This window comes from Coregonus clupeaformis, chromosome 35, assembly GCF_020615455.1.
Source record: "Coregonus clupeaformis isolate EN_2021a chromosome 35, ASM2061545v1, whole genome shotgun sequence".
NCBI lineage: Eukaryota > Metazoa > Chordata > Actinopteri > Salmoniformes > Salmonidae > Coregonus > Coregonus clupeaformis.
Genome location: NC_059226.1, coordinates 193895 through 212727, shown reverse-complemented (window position 1 = coordinate 212727; position 18833 = coordinate 193895). Strand labels below are relative to the sequence as shown.

At 49.6% G+C, this 18833-nt stretch overlaps 1 protein-coding gene across 1 annotated transcript in view; it reads right to left on the bottom strand.

Moving 5' to 3' along the window:
• The window catches only part of LOC121551499 (casein kinase I-like), a 71601-nt gene that overhangs the window by 31584 nt on the left and 21184 nt on the right, over positions 1-18833 (bottom strand). Inside the window, exon 2 of the mRNA XM_045210728.1 lies at positions 16406-16516. Within this exon, the coding sequence (XP_045066663.1) occupies positions 16406-16516 (111 nt within the window). The remainder of the gene's footprint in view (positions 1-16405; positions 16517-18833) is intronic.

The window sequence follows — 18833 nt, the reverse complement described above, 5'->3', positions numbered from 1 at the left end:
AATAACCTCAGGACAGGGCTAACCTGGCTGTGTCCTGTTACTCAGCTAATAACCTCAGGACAGGGCTAACCTGGCTGTGTCCCTATTACTCAGCTAATAACCTCAGGACAGGGCTAACCTGGCTGTGTCCTGTTACTCAGCTAATAACCTCAGGACAGGGCTAACCTGGCTGTGTCCTATTACTCAGCTAATAACCTCAGGACAGGGCTAACCTGGCTGTGTCCTATTACTCAGCTAATAACCTCAGGACAGGGCTAACCTGGCTCTGTCCTGTTACTCAGCTAATAACCTCAGGACAGGGCTAACCTGGCTGTGTCCTATTACTCAGCTAATAACCTCAGGTCAGGGCTAACCTGGCTCTGTCCTGTTACTCAGCTAATAACCTCAGGACAGGGCTAACCTGGCTGTGTCCTGTTACTCAGCTAATAACCTCAGGACAGGGCTAACCTGGCTCTGTCCTGTTACTCAGCTAATAACCTCAGGACAGGGCTAACCTGGCTGTGTCCTATTACTCAGCTAATAACCTCAGGACAGGGCTAACATGGCTGTGTCCTATTACTCAGCTAATAACCTCAGGTCAGGGCTAACCTGGCTCTGTCCTGTTACTCAGCTAATAACCTAAGGACAGGGCTAACCTGGCTGTGTCCTGTTACTCAGCTAATAACCTCAGGACAGGGCTAACCTGGCTGTGTCCTATTACTCAGCTAATAACCTCAGGACAGGGCTAACCTGGCTGTGTCCTATTACTCAGCTAATAACCTCAGGACAGGGCTAACCTGGCTGTGTCCTATTACTCAGCTAATAACCTCAGGACAGGGCTAACCTGGCTCTGTCCTGTTACTCAGCTAATAACCTCAGGACAGGGCTAACCTGGCTCTGTCCTGTTACTCAGCTAATAACCTCAGGACAGGGCTAACCTGGCTCTGTCCTGTTACTCAGCTAATAACCTCAGGACAGGGCTAACCTGGCTGTGTCCTATTACTCAGCTAATAACCTCAGGACAGGGCTAACCTGGCTCTGTCCTATTACTCAGCTAATAACCTCAGGTCAGGGCTAACCTGGCTGTGTCCTGTTACTCAGCTAATAACCTCAGGACAGGGCTAACCTGGCTGTGTCCTATTACTCAGCTAATAACCTCAGGACAGGGCTAACCTGGCTCTGTCCTGTTACTCAGCTAATAACCTCAGGACAGGGCTAACCTGGCTGTGTCCTATTACTCAGCTAATAACCTCAGGACAGGGCTAACCTGGCTGTGTCCTATTACTCAGCTAATAACCTCAGGACAGGGCTAACCTGGCTCTGTCCTATTACTCAGCTAATAACCTCAGGACAGGGCTAACCTGGCTCTGTCCTGTTACTCAGCTAATAACCTCAGGACAGGGCTAACCTGGCTCTGTCCTACTAGCTAACAACTCAGGACAGGGTAAGGCCTGTTACTCAGCATAACCTCAGGACAGGGCTAACCTGGCTCTGTCACTCAGCTAATAACCTCAGGACAGGGCTAACCTGGCTCTGTCCTGTTACTCAGCTAATAACCTCAGGACAGGGCTAACCTGGCTCTGTCCTATTACTCAGCTAATAACCTCAGGTCAGGGCTAACCTGGCTGTGTCCTATTACTCAGCTAATAACCTCAGGACAGGGCTAACCTGGCTCTGTCCTGTTACTCAGCTAATAACCTCAGGACAGGGCTAACCTGGCTCTGTCCTGTTACTCAGCTAATAACCTCAGGACAGGGCTAACCTGGCTGTGTCCTATTACTCAGCTAATAACCTCAGGTCAGGGCTAACCTGGCTCTGTCCTGTTACTCAGCTAATAACCTCAGGACAGGGCTAACCTGGCTGTGTCCTGTTACTCAGCTAATAACCTCAGGACAGGGCTAACCTGGCTGTGTCCTGTTACTCAGCTAATAACCTCAGGACAGGGGCTAACCTGGCTGTGTCCTATTACTCAGCTAATAACCTCAGGACAGGGCTAACCTGGCTGTGTCCTGTTACTCAGCTAATAACCTCAGGACAGGGCTAACCTGGCTGTGTCCTATTACTCAGCTAATAACCTCAGGACAGGGATAACCTGGCTGTGTCCTGTTACTCAGCTAATAACCTCAGGACAGGGCTAACCTGGCTGTGTCCTGTTACTCAGCTAATAACCTCAGGTCAGGGCTAACCTGGCTCTGTCCTGTTACTCAGCTAATAACCTCAGGACAGGGCTAACCTGGCTGTGTCCTATTACTCAGCTAATAACCTCAGGACAGGGCTAACCTGGCTGTGTCCTGTTACTCAGCTAATAACCTCAGGACAGGGCTAACCTGGCTGTGTCCTGTTACTCAGCTAATAACCTCAGGACAGGGCTAACCTGGCTGTGTCCTATTACTCAGCTAATAACCTCAGGACAGGGCTAACCTGGCTGTGTCCTATTACTCAGCTAATAACCTCAGGACAGGGCTAACCTGGCTGTGTCCTATTACTCAGCTAATAACCTCAGGTCAGGGCTAACCTGGCTCTGTCCTGTTACTCAGCTAATAACCTCAGGACAGGGCTAACCTGGCTGTGTCCTATTACTCAGCTAATAACCTCAGGACAGGGCTAACCTGGCTGTGTCCTGTTACTCAGCTAATAACCTCAGGACAGGGCTAACCTGGCTCTGTCCTGTTACTCAGCTAATAACCTCAGGTCAGGGCTAACCTGGCTGTGTCCAATTACTCAGCAATAACCTCAGGACAGGGCTAACCTGGCTCTGTCCTGTTACTCAGCTAATAACCTCAGGACAGGGCTAACCTGGCTCTGTCCTGTTACTCAGCTAATAACCTCAGGTCAGGCCTAACCTGGCTGTGTCCAATTACTCAGCTAATAACCTCAGGTCAGGGCTAACCTGGCTGTGTCCAATTACTCAGCTAATAACCTCAGGTCAGGGCTAACCTGGCTCTGTCCTGTTACTCAGCTAATAACCTCAGGACAGGGCTAACCTGGCTGTGTCCTATTACTCAGCTAATAACCTCAGGACAGGGCTAACCTGGCTGTGTCCTGTTACTCAGCTAATAACCTCAGGTCAGGGCTAACCTGGCTGTGTCCTATTACTCAGCTAATAACCTCAGGACAGGGCTAACCTGGCTGTGTCCTATTACTCACCTAATAACCTCAGGACAGGGCTAACCTGGCTGTGTCCTATTACTCAGCTAATAACCTCAGGACAGGGCTAACCTGGCTGTGTCCTGTTACTCAGCTAATAACCTCAGGTCAGGGCTAACCTGGCTGTGTCCTGTTACTCAGCTAATAACCTCAGGACAGGGCTAACCTGGCTGTGTCCTGTTACTCAGCTAATAACCTCAGGACAGGGCTAACCTGGCTGTGTCGTATTACTCAGCTAATAACCTCAGGACAGGGCTAACCTGGCTGTGTCCTGTTACTCAGCTAATAACCTCAGGACAGGGCTAACCTGGCTGTGTCCTATTACTCAGCTAATAACCTCAGGACAGGGCTAACCTGGCTGTGTCCTGTTACTCAGCTAATAACCTCAGGACAGGGCTAACCTGGCTGTGTCCTGTTACTCAGCTAATAACCTCAGGTCAGGGCTAACCTGGCTGTGTCCTGTTACTCAGCTAATAACCTCAGGACAGGGCTAACCTGGCTGTGTCCTATTACTCAGCTAATAACCTCAGGACAGGGCTAACCTGGCTCTGTCCTGTTACTCAGCTAATAACCTAAGGACAGGGCTAACCTGGCTGTGTCCTATTACTCAGCTAATAACCTCAGGACAGGGCTAACCTGGCTCTGTCCTGTTACTTGGCTAATAACCTCAGGACAGGGCTAACCTGGCTCTGTCCTGTTACTCAGCTAATAACCTCAGGACAGGGCTAACCTGGCTCTGTCCTGTTACTCAGCTAATAACCTCAGGACAGGGCTAACCTGGCTCTGTCCTGTTACTCAGCTAATAACCTCAGGACAGGGCTAACCTGGCTCTGTCCTGTTACTCAGCTAATAACCTCAGGACAGGGCTAACCTGGCTGTGTCCTGTTACTCAGCTAATAACCTCAGGACAGGGCTAACCTGGCTGTGTCGTATTACTCAGCTAATAACCTCAGGACAGGGCTAACCTGGCTGTGTCCTGTTACTCAGCTAATAACCTCAGGACAGGGCTAACCTGGCTGTGTCCTATTACTCAGCTAATAACCTCAGGACAGGGCTAACCTGGCTGTGTCCTGTTACTCAGCTAATAACCTCAGGACAGGGCTAACCTGGCTGTGTCCTGTTACTCAGCTAATAACCTCAGGACAGGGCTAACCTGGCTGTGTCCTGTTACTCAGCTAATAACCTCAGGACAGGGCTAACCTGGCTGTGTCCTGTTACTCAGCTAATAACCTCAGGACAGGGCTAACCTGGCTGTGTCCTATTACTCAGCTAATAACCTCAGGACAGGGCTAACCTGGCTGTGTCCTGTTACTCAGCTAATAACCTCAGGACAGGGCTAACCTGGCTCTGTCCTGTTACTCAGCTAATAACCTCAGGACAGGGCTAACCTGGCTCTGTCCTGTTACTCAGCTAATAACCTCAGGACAGGGCTAACCTGGCTCTGTCCTGTTACTCAGCTAATAACCTCAGGACAGGGCTAACCTGGCTCTGTCCTGTTACTCAGCTAATAACCTCAGGTCAGGGCTAACCTGGATGTGTCCTATTACTCAGCTAATAACCTCAGGACAGGGCTAACCTGGCTGTGTCCTGTTACTCAGCTAATAACCTCAGGACAGGGCTAACCTGGCTGTGTCCTATTACTCAGCTAATAACCTCAGGACAGGGCTAACCTGGCTGTGTCCTATTACTCAGCTAATAACCTCAGGACAGGGCTAACCTGGCTGTGTCCTATTACTCAGCTAATAACCTCAGGACAGGGCTAACCTGGCTCTGTCCTGTTACTCAGCTAATAACCTCAGGTCAGGGGGCTAACCTGGCTGTGTCCTGTTACTCAGCTAATAACCTCAGGACAGGCTAACCTGGCTCTGTCCTGTTACTCAGCTAATAACCTCAGGACAGGGCTAACCTGGCTGTGTCCTGTTACTCAGCTAATAACCTCAGGACAGGGCTAACCTGGCTGTGTCCTATTACTCAGCTAATAACCTCAGGACAGGGCTAACCTGGCTGTGTCCTGTTACTCAGCTAATAACCTCAGGACAGGGCTAACCTGGCTGTGTCCTGTTACTCAGCTAATAACCTCAGGACAGGGCTAACCTGGCTGTGTCCTATTACTCAGCTAATAACCTCAGGACAGGGCTAACCTGGCTGTGTCCTATTACTCAGCTAATAACCTCAGGACAGGGCTAACCTGGCTCTGTCCTGTTACTCAGCTAATAACCTCAGGACAGGGCTAACCTGGCTCTGTCCTGTTACTCAGCTTATAACCTCAGGACAGGGCTAACCTGGCTCTGTCCTGTTACTCAGCTAATAACCTCAGGACAGGGCTAACCTGGCTCTGTCCTGTTACTCAGCTAATAACCTCAGGACAGGGCTAACCTGGCTCTGTCCTGTTACTCAGCTAATAACCTCAGGTCAGGGCTAACCTGGCTCTGTCCTGTTACTCAGCTAATAACCTCAGGTCAGGGCTAACCTGGCTGTGTCCTGTTACTCAGCTAATAACCTCAGGACAGGGCTAACCTGGCTGTGTCCTGTTACTCAGCTAATAACCTCAGGACAGGGCTAACCTGGCTCTGTCCTGTTACTCAGCTAATAACCTCAGGTCAGGGCTAACCTGGCTCTGTCCTGTTACTCAGCTAATAACCTCAGGACAGGGCTAACCTGGCTGTGTCCTGTTACTCAGCTAATAACCTCAGGACAGGGCTAACCTGGCTGTGTCCTGTTACTCAGCTAATAACCTCAGGACAGGGCTAACCTGGCTGTGTCCTGTTACTCAGCTAATAACCTCAGGACAGGGCTAACCTGGCTGTGTCCTATTACTCAGCTAATAACCTCAGGACAGGGCTAACCTGGCTTCTGTCCAATACTTACTCAGCTAATAACCTCAGGACAGGTCTACTCAGAGCTAACCTGGCTCTGTCCAATTACTCAGCTAATAACCTCAGGACAGGGCTAACCTGGCTGTGTCCTATTACTCAGCTAATAACCTCAGGACAGGGCTAACCTGGCTCTGTCCTGTTACTCAGCTAATAACCTCAGGACAGGGGCTAACCTGGCTGTGTCCTATTACTCAGCTAATAACCTCAGGACAGGGCTAACCTGGCTGTGTCCTATTACTCAGCTAATAACCTCAGGACAGGGCTAACAGCTAATAACCTCAGGACAGGGCTAACCTGGCTCTGTCCTGTTACTCAGCTAATAACCTCAGGACAGGGCTAACCTGGCTCTGTCCTGTTACTCAGCTAATAACCTCAGGACAGGGCTAACCTGGCTGTGTCCTATTACTCAGCTAATAACCTCAGGTCAGGGCTAACCTGGCTCTGTCCTGTTACTCAGCTAATAACCTCAGGACAGGGCTAACCTGGCTGTGTCCTGTTACTCAGCTAATAACCTCAGGACAGGGCTAACCTGGCTGTGTCCTGTTACTCAGCTAATAACCTCAGGACAGGGCTAACCTGGCTGTGTCCTGTTACTCAGCTAATAACCTCAGGACAGGGCTAACCTGGCTGTGTCCTGTTACTCAGCTAATAACCTCAGGACAGGGCTAACCTGGCTGTGTCCTATTACTCAGCTAATAACCTCAGGACAGGGCTAACCTGGCTGTGTCCTGTTACTCAGCTAATAACCTCAGGACAGGGCTAACCTGGCTGTGTCCTGTTACTCAGCTAATAACCTCAGGACAGGGCTAACCTGGCTCTGTCCTGTTACTCAGCTAATAACCTCAGGACAGGGCTAACCTGGCTGTGTCCTATTACTCAGCTAATAACCTCAGGACAGGGCTAACCTGGCTGTGTCCTGTTACTCAGCTAATAACCTCAGGACAGGGCTAACCTGGCTGTGTCCTATTACTCAGCTAATAACCTCAGGACAGGGCTAACCTGGCTGTGTCCTATTACTCAGCTAATAACCTCAGGTCAGGGCTAACCTGGCTCTGTCCTGTTACTCAGCTAATAACCTCAGGACAGGGCTAACCTGGCTGTGTCCTGTTACTCAGCTAATAACCTCAGGTCAGGGCTAACCTGGCTGTGTCCTGTTACTCAGCTAATAACCTCAGGACAGGGCTAACCTGGCTGTGTCCTGTTACTCAGCTAATAACCTCAGGACAGGGCTAACCTGGCTGTGTCCTGTTACTCAGCTAATAACCTCAGGACAGGGCTAACCTGGCTCTGTCCTGTTACTCAGCTTATAACCTCAGGACAGGGCTAACCTGGCTCTGTCCTGTTACTCAGCTAATAACCTCAGGACAGGGCTAACCTGGCTCTGTCCTGTTACTCAGCTAATAACCTCAGGACAGGGCTAACCTGGCTCTGTCCTGTTACTCAGCTAATAACCTCAGGTCAGGGCTAACCTGGCTCTGTCCTGTTACTCAGCTAATAACCTCAGGTCAGGGCTAACCTGGCTGTGTCCTGTTACTCAGCTAATAACCTCAGGACAGGGCTAACCTGGCTGTGTCCTGTTACTCAGCTAATAACCTCAGGACAGGGCTAACCTGGCTGTGTCCTGTTACTCAGCTAATAACCTCAGGTCAGGGCTAACCTGGCTCTGTCCTGTTACTCAGCTAATAACCTCAGGACAGGGCTAACCTGGCTGTGTCCTGTTACTCAGCTAATAACCTCAGGACAGGGCTAACCTGGCTGTGTCCTGTTACTCAGCTAATAACCTCAGGACAGGGCTAACCTGGCTGTGTCCTGTTACTCAGCTAATAACCTCAGGACAGGGCTAACCTGGCTGTGTCCTATTACTCAGCTAATAACCTCAGGACAGGGCTAACCTGGCTCTGTCCAATTACTCAGCTAATAACCTCAGGACAGGTCTAACTCCAGAGCTAACCTGGCTCTGTCCAATTACTCAGCTAATAACCTCAGGACAGGGCTAACCTGGCTGTGTCCTATTACTCAGCTAATAACCTCAGGACAGGGCTAACCTGGCTCTGTCCTGTTACTCAGCTAATAACCTCAGGACAGGGCTAACCTGGCTGTGTCCTATTACTCAGCTAATAACTTCAGGACAGGGCTAACCTGGCTGTGTCCTATTACTCAGCTAATAACCTCAGGACAGGGCTAACAGCTAATAACCTCAGGACAGGGCTAACCTGGCTCTGTCCTGTTACTCAGCTAATAACCTCAGGACAGGGCTAACCTGGCTCTGTCCTGTTACTCAGCTAATAACCTCAGGACAGGGCTAACCTGGCTGTGTCCTATTACTCAGCTAATAACCTCAGGTCAGGGCTAACCTGGCTCTGTCCTGTTACTCAGCTAATAACCTCAGGACAGGGCTAACCTGGCTGTGTCCTGTTACTCAGCTAATAACCTCAGGACAGGGCTAACCTGGCTGTGTCCTGTTACTCAGCTAATAACCTCAGGACAGGGCTAACCTGGCTGTGTCCTATTACTCAGCTAATAACCTCAGGACAGGGCTAACCTGGCTGTGTCCTGTTACTCAGCTAATAACCTCAGGACAGGGCTAACCTGGCTGTGTCCTATTACTCAGCTAATAACCTCAGGACAGGGATAACCTGGCTGTGTCCTATTACTCAGCTAATAACCTCAGGACAGGGCTAACCTGGCTGTGTCCTGTTACTCAGCTAATAACCTCAGGTCAGGGCTAACCTGGCTCTGTCCTGTTACTCAGCTAATAACCTCAGGACAGGGCTAACCTGGCTGTGTCCTATTACTCAGCTAATAACCTCAGGACAGGGCTAACCTGGCTGTGTCCTGTTACTCAGCTAATAACCTCAGGACAGGGCTAACCTGGCTGTGTCCTATTACTCAGCTAATAACCTCAGGACAGGGCTAACCTGGCTGTGTCCTATTACTCAGCTAATAACCTCAGGACAGGGCTAACCTGGCTGTGTCCTATTACTCAGCTAATAACCTCAGGTCAGGGCTAACCTGGCTCTGTCCTGTTACTCAGCTAATAACCTCAGGACAGGGCTAACCTGGCTGTGTCCTATTACTCAGCTAATAACCTCAGGACAGGGCTAACCTGGCTGTGTCCTGTTACTCAGCTAATAACCTCAGGACAGGGCTAACCTGGCTCTGTCCTGTTACTCAGCTAATAACCTCAGGTCAGGGCTAACCTGGCTGTGTCCAATTACTCAGCTAATAACCTCAGGACAGGGCTAACCTGGCTCTGTCCTGTTACTCAGCTAATAACCTCAGGACAGGGCTAACCTGGCTCTGTCCTGTTACTCAGCTAATAACCTCAGGTCAGGCCTAACCTGGCTGTGTCCAATTACTCAGCTAATAACCTCAGGTCAGGGCTAACCTGGCTGTGTCCAATTACTCAGCTAATAACCTCAGGTCAGGGCTAACCTGGCTCTGTCCTGTTACTCAGCTAATAACCTCAGGACAGGGCTAACCTGGCTGTGTCCTATTACTCAGCTAATAACCTCAGGACAGGGCTAACCTGGCTGTGTCCTGTTACTCAGCTAATAACCTCAGGTCAGGGCTAACCTGGCTGTGTCCTATTACTCAGCTAATAACCTCAGGACAGGGCTAACCTGGCTGTGTCCTATTACTCACCTAATAACCTCAGGACAGGGCTAACCTGGCTGTGTCCTATTACTCACCTAATAACCTCAGGACAGGGCTAACCTGGCTGTGTCCTATTACTCAGCTAATAACCTCAGGACAGGGCTAACCTGGCTGTGTCCTGTTACTCAGCTAATAACCTCAGGACAGGGCTAACCTGGCTGTGTCCATTACTCAGCTAATAACCTCAGGACAGGGCTAACCTGGCTGTGTCCTGTTACTCAGCTAATAACCTCAGGACAGGGCTAACCTGGCTGTGTCCTATTACTCAGCTAATAACCTCAGGACAGGGCTAACCTGGCTGTGTCCTGTTACTCAGCTAATAACCTCAGGACAGGGCTAACCTGGCTGTGTCCTGTTACTCAGCTAATAACCTCAGGTCAGGGCTAACCTGGCTGTGTCCTGTTACTCAGCTAATAACCTCAGGACAGGGCTAACCTGGCTGTGTCCTATTACTCAGCTAATAACCTCAGGACAGGGCTAACCTGGCTCTGTCCTGTTACTCAGCTAATAACCTCAGGACAGGGCTAACCTGGCTGTGTCCTATTACTCAGCTAATAACCTCAGGACAGGGCTAACCTGGCTCTGTCCTGTTACTCAGCTAATAACCTCAGGACAGGGCTAACCTGGCTCTGTCCTGTTACTCAGCTAATAACCTCAGGACAGGGCTAAACTGGCTCTGTCCTGTTACTCAGCTAATAACCTCAGGACAGGGCTAACCTGGCTCTGTCCTGTTACTCAGCTAATAACCTCAGGTCAGGGCTAACCTGGATGTGTCCTATTACTCAGCTAATAACCTCAGGACAGGGCTAACCTGGCTGTGTCCTGTTACTCAGCTAATAACCTCAGGACAGGGCTAACCTGGCTGTGTCCTATTACTCAGCTAATAACCTCAGGACAGGGCTAACCTGGCTGTGTCCTATTACTCAGCTAATAACCTCAGGACAGGGCTAACCTGGCTGTGTCCTATTACTCAGCTAATAACCTCAGGACAGGGCTAACCTGGCTGTGTCCTGTTACTCAGCTAATAACCTCAGGTCAGGGCTAACCTGGCTCTGTCCTGTTACTCAGCTAATAACCTCAGGACAGGGCTAACCTGGCTGTGTCCTATTACTCAGCTAATAACCTCAGGACAGGGCTAACCTGGCTGTGTCCTGTTACTCAGCTAATAACCTCAGGACAGGGCTAACCTGGCTCTGTCCTGTTACTCAGCTAATAACCTCAGGACAGGGCTAACCTGGCTCTGTCCTGTTACTCAGCTAATAACCTCAGGACAGGGCTAACCTGGCTGTGTCCTGTTACTCAGCTAATAACCTCAAAACAGGGCTAACCTGGCTGTGTCCTATTACTCAGCTAATAACCTCAGGACAGGGCTAACCTGGCTGTGTCCTATTACTCAGCTAATAACCTCAGGACAGGGCTAACCTGGCTGTGTCCTGTTACTCAGCTAATAACCTCAGGTCAGGGCTAACCTGGCTCTGTCCTGTTACTCAGCTAATAACCTCAGGACAGGGCTAACCTGGCTGTGTCCTGTTACTCAGCTAATAACCTCAGGACAGGGCTAACCTGGCTGTGTCCTGTTACTCAGCTAATAACCTCAGGACAGGGCTAACCTGGCTGTGTCCTATTACTCAGCTAATAACCTCAGGACAGGGCTAACCTGGCTGTGTCCTGTTACTCAGCTAATAACCTCAGGACAGGGCTAACCTGGCTGTGCCCTGTTACTCAGCTAATAACCTCAGGACAGGGCTAACCTGGCTCTGTCCTGTTACTCAGCTAATAACCTCAGGACAGGGCTAACCTGGCTGTGTCCTATTACTCAGCTAATAACCTCAGGACAGGGCTAACCTGGCTGTGTCCTGTTACTCAGCTAATAACCTCAGGACAGGGCTAACCTGGCTCTGTCCTGTTACTCAGCTAATAACCTCAGGTCAGGGCTAACCTGGCTGTGTCCAATTACTCAGCTAATAACCTCAGGACAGGGCTAACCTGGCTCTGTCCTGTTACTCAGCTAATAACCTCAGGACAGGGCTAACCTGGCTCTGTCCTGTTACTCAGCTAATAACCTCAGGTCAGGGCTAACCTGGCTGTGTCCAATTACTCAGCTAATAACCCTCAGGACAGGGCTAACCTGGCTGTGTCCTATTACTCAGCTAATAACCTCAGGACAGGGCTAACCTGGCTGTGTCCTATTACTCAGCTAATAACCTCAGGACAGGGCTAACCTGGCTGTGTCCTATTACTCAGCTAATAACCTCAGGTCAGGGCTAACCTGGCTGTGTCCTGTTACTCAGCTAATAACCTCAGGTCAGGGCTAACCTGGCTCTGTCCTGTTACTCAGCTAATAACCTCAGGACAGGGCTAACCTGGCTGTGTCCTGTTACTCAGCTAATAACCTCAGGACAGGGCTAACCTGGCTGTGTCCTGTTACTCAGCTAATAACCTCAGGACAGGGCTAACCTGGCTGTGTCCTATTACTCAGCTAATAACCTCAGGACAGGGCTAACCTGGCTGTGTCCTATTACTCAGCTAATAACCTCAGGACAGGGCTAACCTGGCTGTGTCCTGTTACTCAGCTAATAACCTCAGGACAGGGCTAACCTGGCTCTGTCCTGTTACTCAGCTAATAACCTCAGGACAGGGCTAACCTGGCTCTGTCCTGTTACTCAGCTAATAACCTCAGGACAGGGCTAACCTGGCTCTGTCCTGTTACTCAGCTAATAACCTCAGGACAGGGCTAACCTGGCTCTGTCCTGTTACTCAGCTAATAACCTCAGGTCAGGGCTAACCTGGATGTGTCCTATTACTCAGCTAATAACCTCAGGACAGGGCTAACCTGGCTGTGTCCTGTTACTCAGCTAATAACCTCAGGACAGGGCTAACCTGGCTGTGTCCTGTTACTCAGCTAATAACCTCAGGACAGGGCTAACCTGGCTGTGTCCTGTTACTCAGCTAATAACCTCAGGTCAGGGCTAACCTGGCTCTGTCCTGTTACTCAGCTAATAACCTCAGGACAGGGCTAACCTGGCTGTGTCCTGTTACTCAGCTAATAACCTCAGGACAGGGCTAACCTGGCTGTGTCCTGTTACTCAGCTAATAACCTCAGGACAGGGCTAACCTGGCTGTGTCCTGTTACTCAGCTAATAACCTCAGGACAGGGCTAACCTGGCTGTGTCCTATTACTCAGCTAATAACCTCAGGACAGGGCTAACCTGGCTCTGTCCAATTACTCAGCTAATAACCTCAGGACAGGTCTAACTCCAGAGCTAACCTGGCTCTGTCCAATTACTCAGCTAATAACCTCAGGACACGGCTAACCTGGCTGTGTCCTATTACTCAGCTAATAACCTCAGGACAGGGGCTAACCTGGCTCTGTCCTGTTACTCAGCTAATAACCTCAGGACAGGGCTAACCTGGCTGTGTCCTATTACTCAGCTAATAACTTCAGGACAGGGCTAACCTGGCTGTGTCCTATTACTCAGCTAATAACCTCAGGACAGGGCTAACAGCTAATAACCTCAGGACAGGGCTAACCTGGCTGTGTCCAATTACTCAGCTAATAACCTCAGGACAGGGCTAACCTGGCTGTGTCCTATTACTCAGCTAATAACCTCAGGACAGGGCTAACCTGGCTCTGTCCTGTTACTCAGCTAATAACCTCAGGACAGGGCTAACCTGGCTGTGTCCTGTTACTCAGCTAATAACCTCAGGACAGGGCTAACCTGGCTGTGTCCTGTTACTCAGCTAATAACCTCAGGACAGGGCTAACCTGGCTCTGTCCTATTACTCAGCTAATAACCTCAGGTCAGGGGCTAACCTGGCTCTGTCCTGTTACTCAGCTAATAACCTCAGGACAGGGCTAACCTGGCTGTGTCCTGTTACTCAGCTAATAACCTCAGGACAGGGCTAACCTGGCTGTGTCCTGTTACTCAGCTAATAACCTCAGGACAGGGCTAACCTGGCTCTGTCCTGTTACTCAGCTAATAACCTCAGGACAGGGCTAACCTGGCTGTGTCCTATTACTCAGCTAATAACCTCAGGACAGGGCTAACCTGGCTGTGTCCTATTACTCAGCTAATAACCTCAGGACAGGGCTAACCTGGCTGTGTCCTATTACTCAGCTAATAACCTCAGGACAGGGCTAACCTGGCTGTGTCCTGTTACTCAGCTAATAACCTCAGGACAGGGCTAACCTGGCTGTGTCCTATTACTCAGCTAATAACCTCAGGTCAGGGCTAACCTGGCTGTGTCCTGTTACTCAGCTAATAACCTCAGGACAGGGCTAACCTGGCTGTGTCCTGTTACTCAGCTAATAACCTCAGGACAGGGCTAACCTGGCTGTGTCCTATTACTCAGCTAATAACCTCAGGACAGGGCTAACCTGGCTGTGTCCTGTTACTCAGCTAATAACCTCAGGACAGGGCTAACCTGGCTGTGTCCTATTACTCAGCTAATAACCTCAGGTCAGGGCTAACCTGGCTCTGTCCTGTTACTCAGCTAATAACCTCAGGACAGGGCTAACCTGGCTGTGTCCTATTACTCAGCTAATAACCTCAGGACAGGGCTAACCTGGCTGTGTCCTGTTACTCAGCTAATAACCTCAGGACAGGGCTAACCTGGCTGTGTCGTATTACTCAGCTAATAACCTCAGGTCAGGGCTAACCTGGCTGTGTCCTATTACTCAGCTAATAACCTCAGGACAGGGCTAACCTGGCTGTGTCCTATTACTCAGCTAATAACCTCAGGACAGGGCTAACCTGGCTGTGTCCTATTACTCAGCTAATAACCTCAGGACAGGGCTAACCTGGCTGTGTCCTGTTACTCAGCTAATTACAATGACCTGCACTTGCTGGAATACTTTAGCAGTTTTCATGTATTTTAGCAGCAGCAGAGGTCAACAATACATTCAAACTGCAACAGTATTCCAGTGAGGGCGGGGTTTCCCTTTTATTTTGTATATTTGAACCCTGCACCTGAAGACTTTCTGACAGCCCACTACAGGCCGTTTGATGTGAGCACGCCGTCGACAGCCCCACTACAGGCCGTTTGATGTGAGCACGCCGTCGACTTTTCATCCTCAGCTAATTACACCACACTCTCCATCTACACCAGGATCAATAGGTCACGCCTGGACTGGAGCCATCTGGCAGACAGGGTCAGACAACTGGAGTGAAAGGAGAGGGTGGGTAAGGGGATTGGATTATTATTTATGTTAGGGGAGTGTTTGGGGTAAGGTGAGGTGAGGAGGGGGTGAGGGGACTGTGTATAAGAGGGATGTGTTGAGATGAGTGATTGTAGTTACATAAGTAGCAGTACATTAAGGGTGGTGTGTTCTGGTATGGACCCAGGACAGTGCAGGGCAGTTACAGGAGTTACTACTCGTCAAACATCTCATTCCAAAATCATGTAGTTGGTCTCCCCTTCACAGCTATAAACAGCCTCCACTCGTCTGGGAAGGCTTTCCACTAGATGTTGGAACATTGCTGCGGGGACTTGCTTCCATTCAGCTACAAGAGCATTAGTGAGGTCGGGCACTGATGTTGGGCGATTAGGCCTGGCTCGCAGTCGGTGTTCCAATTCATCCCAAAGGTGTTCGATGAGGTGGAGGTCAGGGCTCTGTCAAGTTCTTCCACACCGACCTTTCTGTATGGACCTCACTTTGTGCACGGGGGCATTGTCATACTGAAACAGGAAAGGGCCTTCACAAAACTGTTGCCACAAAGTTGGAAGCACAGAATCGTCTAGAATGTCATTGTATGCTGTAGTGTTAAGATTTTCCTTCACTGGAACTATGGCGCCTAGCCCGAACCATAAAAAACATCCGCAGTCCAATGCAGGTAGCGTTCTCCTGGCATCCGCCAAACCCTGATTCGTCTGTCGGACTGCCAGATGGTGAAGCGTGATTTATCACTCCAGAGAACGCGTTTCCACTGCTCCAGAGTCCAATGGAGGCGAGCTTTACACCACTCATCTTAGGCTTGTGTGCGGCTGCTCGGGCACGGAAACCCTTTTCATGAAGCTCCCGACTAACAGTTGTTGTGCTGACGTTGCTTCCAGAGGCAGTTTGGAACTCGGTAGTGAGTGTTGCAACCGAGGACAGACTATCGTTAAGCGCTATGCATTTCAGCCCTCGGCAGTCCCGTTCTGTGAGCTTGTGTGGCCTACCACTTCGCGGCTGGGGCAGCTCTAGCTGGGCAGAAATTAGACGAACTGACTTGTTGGAAAGGTGGCATCCTATGATGGTGCAACGTTGAAAGTCACGGAGCTCTTCAGTATGGGACATTCTACTGCTAATGTTTGTCTATGGAGATTGCATGGCGGTGTGCTCGATTTTATATACTGGTCAACAACGGGTGTGGCTGAAATAGCCGAATCCACTAATTTGAAGGGGTGTCCACATACCTTTGGCCATATAGTGTATATAAGAGCTGGTAGGATGACCAATACACCAGTTACAGGAGTGACCTAGATAGGAGCTGGTAGGATGACCACTAGGCCAGTTACAGTGATCCAGATAAGAGCTGGCAGGATGACCAATACCCCAGTTACAGGAGTGATCTAGATAAGAGCTGATAGGATGACCACTAGGCCAGTTACAGTGACCTAGATAAGAGCTGGTAGGATGACCACTAGGCCAGTTACAGTGATCTAGATAAGAGCTGGTAGGATGACCAATACCCCAGTTACAGTGATCTAGATAAGAGCTGGTAGGATGACCACTAGGCCAGATGTATGGTGTAGTGTCGTACCTCCTCCCTGCATCATCTTGTATATCTTGCTCTCGATGTGGAGCTGTGGGTGCTTGGTCTTCACACATTCTAGCTTGATGGCCACCTCCTCTCCTACGGAGATATCAGTACCTAGAGAGAGACACAGACAGATTAGATATGAACATTGAAAATTGGTCAACTTCTTCTTTGAATATCTTAGAAAGCTTGTAGGATTCGTTAAAAGAAACCGGACTTGCACTAAAACTCCACCACACATCACGAAATGGAAATATTCACAGACCAGATATTGTAGCCGAATTACACGCACAGGATCATTGGCCTCATAGGCTCACTCATACGTCCACACCACAGGATCATAGGCCTCATACGTCCACACCACGGGATCATAGGCTCACTCATACGTCCACACCATGGGATCATTGGCCTCATAGGCTCACTCATACGTCCACACCACAGGATCATAGGCCTCATACGTCCACACCACGGGATCATAGGCTCACTCATACGTCCACACCATGGGATCATAGGCTCACTCATACATCCACACCACAGGATCATAGGCTCACTCATACGTCCACACCACAGGATCATAGGCTCACTCATACGTCCACACCACAGGATCATAGGCCTCATACGTCCACACCACGGGATCATAGGCTCACTCATACGTCCACACCATGGGATCATTGGCCTCATAGGCTCACTCATACGTCCACACCACAGGATCATAGGCCTCATACGTCCACACCACGGGATCATAGGCTCACTCATACGTCCACACCATGGGATCATAGGCTCACTCATACATCCACACCACAGGATCATAGGCCTCATAGGCTCACTCATACGTCCACACCACAGGATCATAGGCCTCATAGGCTCACTCATACGTCCACACCACAGGATCATAGGCTCACTCATACGTCCACACCACAGGATCATAGGCTCACTCATACGTCCACACCACAGGATCATAGGCTGACTCATACGTCCACACCACAGGATCATAGGCTCACTCATACGTCCACACCACAGGATCATAGGCTCACTCATACGTCCACACCACAGGATCATAGGCTCACTCATACGTCCACACCACAGGATCATAGGCTGACTCATACGTCCACACCACAGGATCATAGGCTCACTCATACGTCCACACCACAGAATCATAGGCTCACTCATACGTCCACACCACAGAATCATAGGCTCACTCATACGTCCACACCACAGGATCATAGGCTGACTCATACGTCCACACCACAGGATCATAGGCTGACTCATACGTCCACACCACAGGATCATAGGCTCACTCATACGTCCACACCACAGGATCATAGGCTCACTCATACGTCCACACCACAGGATCATAGGCTCACTCATACGTCAACACCACAGGATCATAGGCTGACTCATACGTCCACACCACAGGATCATAGGCTGACTCATACGTCCACACCACAGGATCATAGGCTCCCTCATACGTCCACACCACAGGATCATAGGCCTCATACGTCCACACCACAGGATCATAGGCTCACTCATACGTCCACACCACAGGATCATAGGCTGACTCATACGTCCACACCACAGGATCATAGGCTCACTCATACGTCCACACCACAGGATCATAGGCTCACTCATACGTCCACACCACAGGATCATAGGCTCACTCATACGTCCACACCACAGGATCATAGGCTCACTCATACGTCCACACCACAGGATCATAGGCTCACTCATACGTCCACACCACAGGATCATAGGCTCACTCATACGTCCACACCACAGGATCATAGGCTCACTCATACGTCCACACCACAGGATCATAGGGATGGGCGATATGGCCTAAAACTCATATCTTGATATTTTCTAATTTATGGCCAATTCACGATATATATATATTTAAAAAATGTTCTCTCTAAATAAGCTTTGTTGTACAATTAAAGGTCAAATGCACTGCATTTAAAACAGTCAGCAATAATCTAATGAATTCATGGATTGTGAAATTATACCTAGGCTGAATATATGCCTTCCACAACCATAAGACATTTACATTTTAGTCATTTAGCAGATGCTCTTATCCAGAACGACTTACAGGAGTAATTAGGGTTAAGTGCCTTGCTCAAGAGCACAGACATATTTATTTTACCTAGTCGGCTCGGGGATTCCCTTTCGGTTACTGGCCCAAAACTCTTAACCGCTAGGTTAAATAGTTTTACCTGCTTTTTTTGCAATAATCACTGATCTGGCTTTCGGGTCGGTCTATAAAAATGTACAAACGTAACCAGAACCCATGCATAATGCACATTCACTAATATTGTAGCAGGCGTTATAGAAAATTAACACAGGTCTCATTAACAATCTCTCAAGCATACGCCCACGTGCTAGTAAGTAGACAGCTAATAGTTATATTTGCTAGCTTAACAGGGCAAAACAGTTGAAT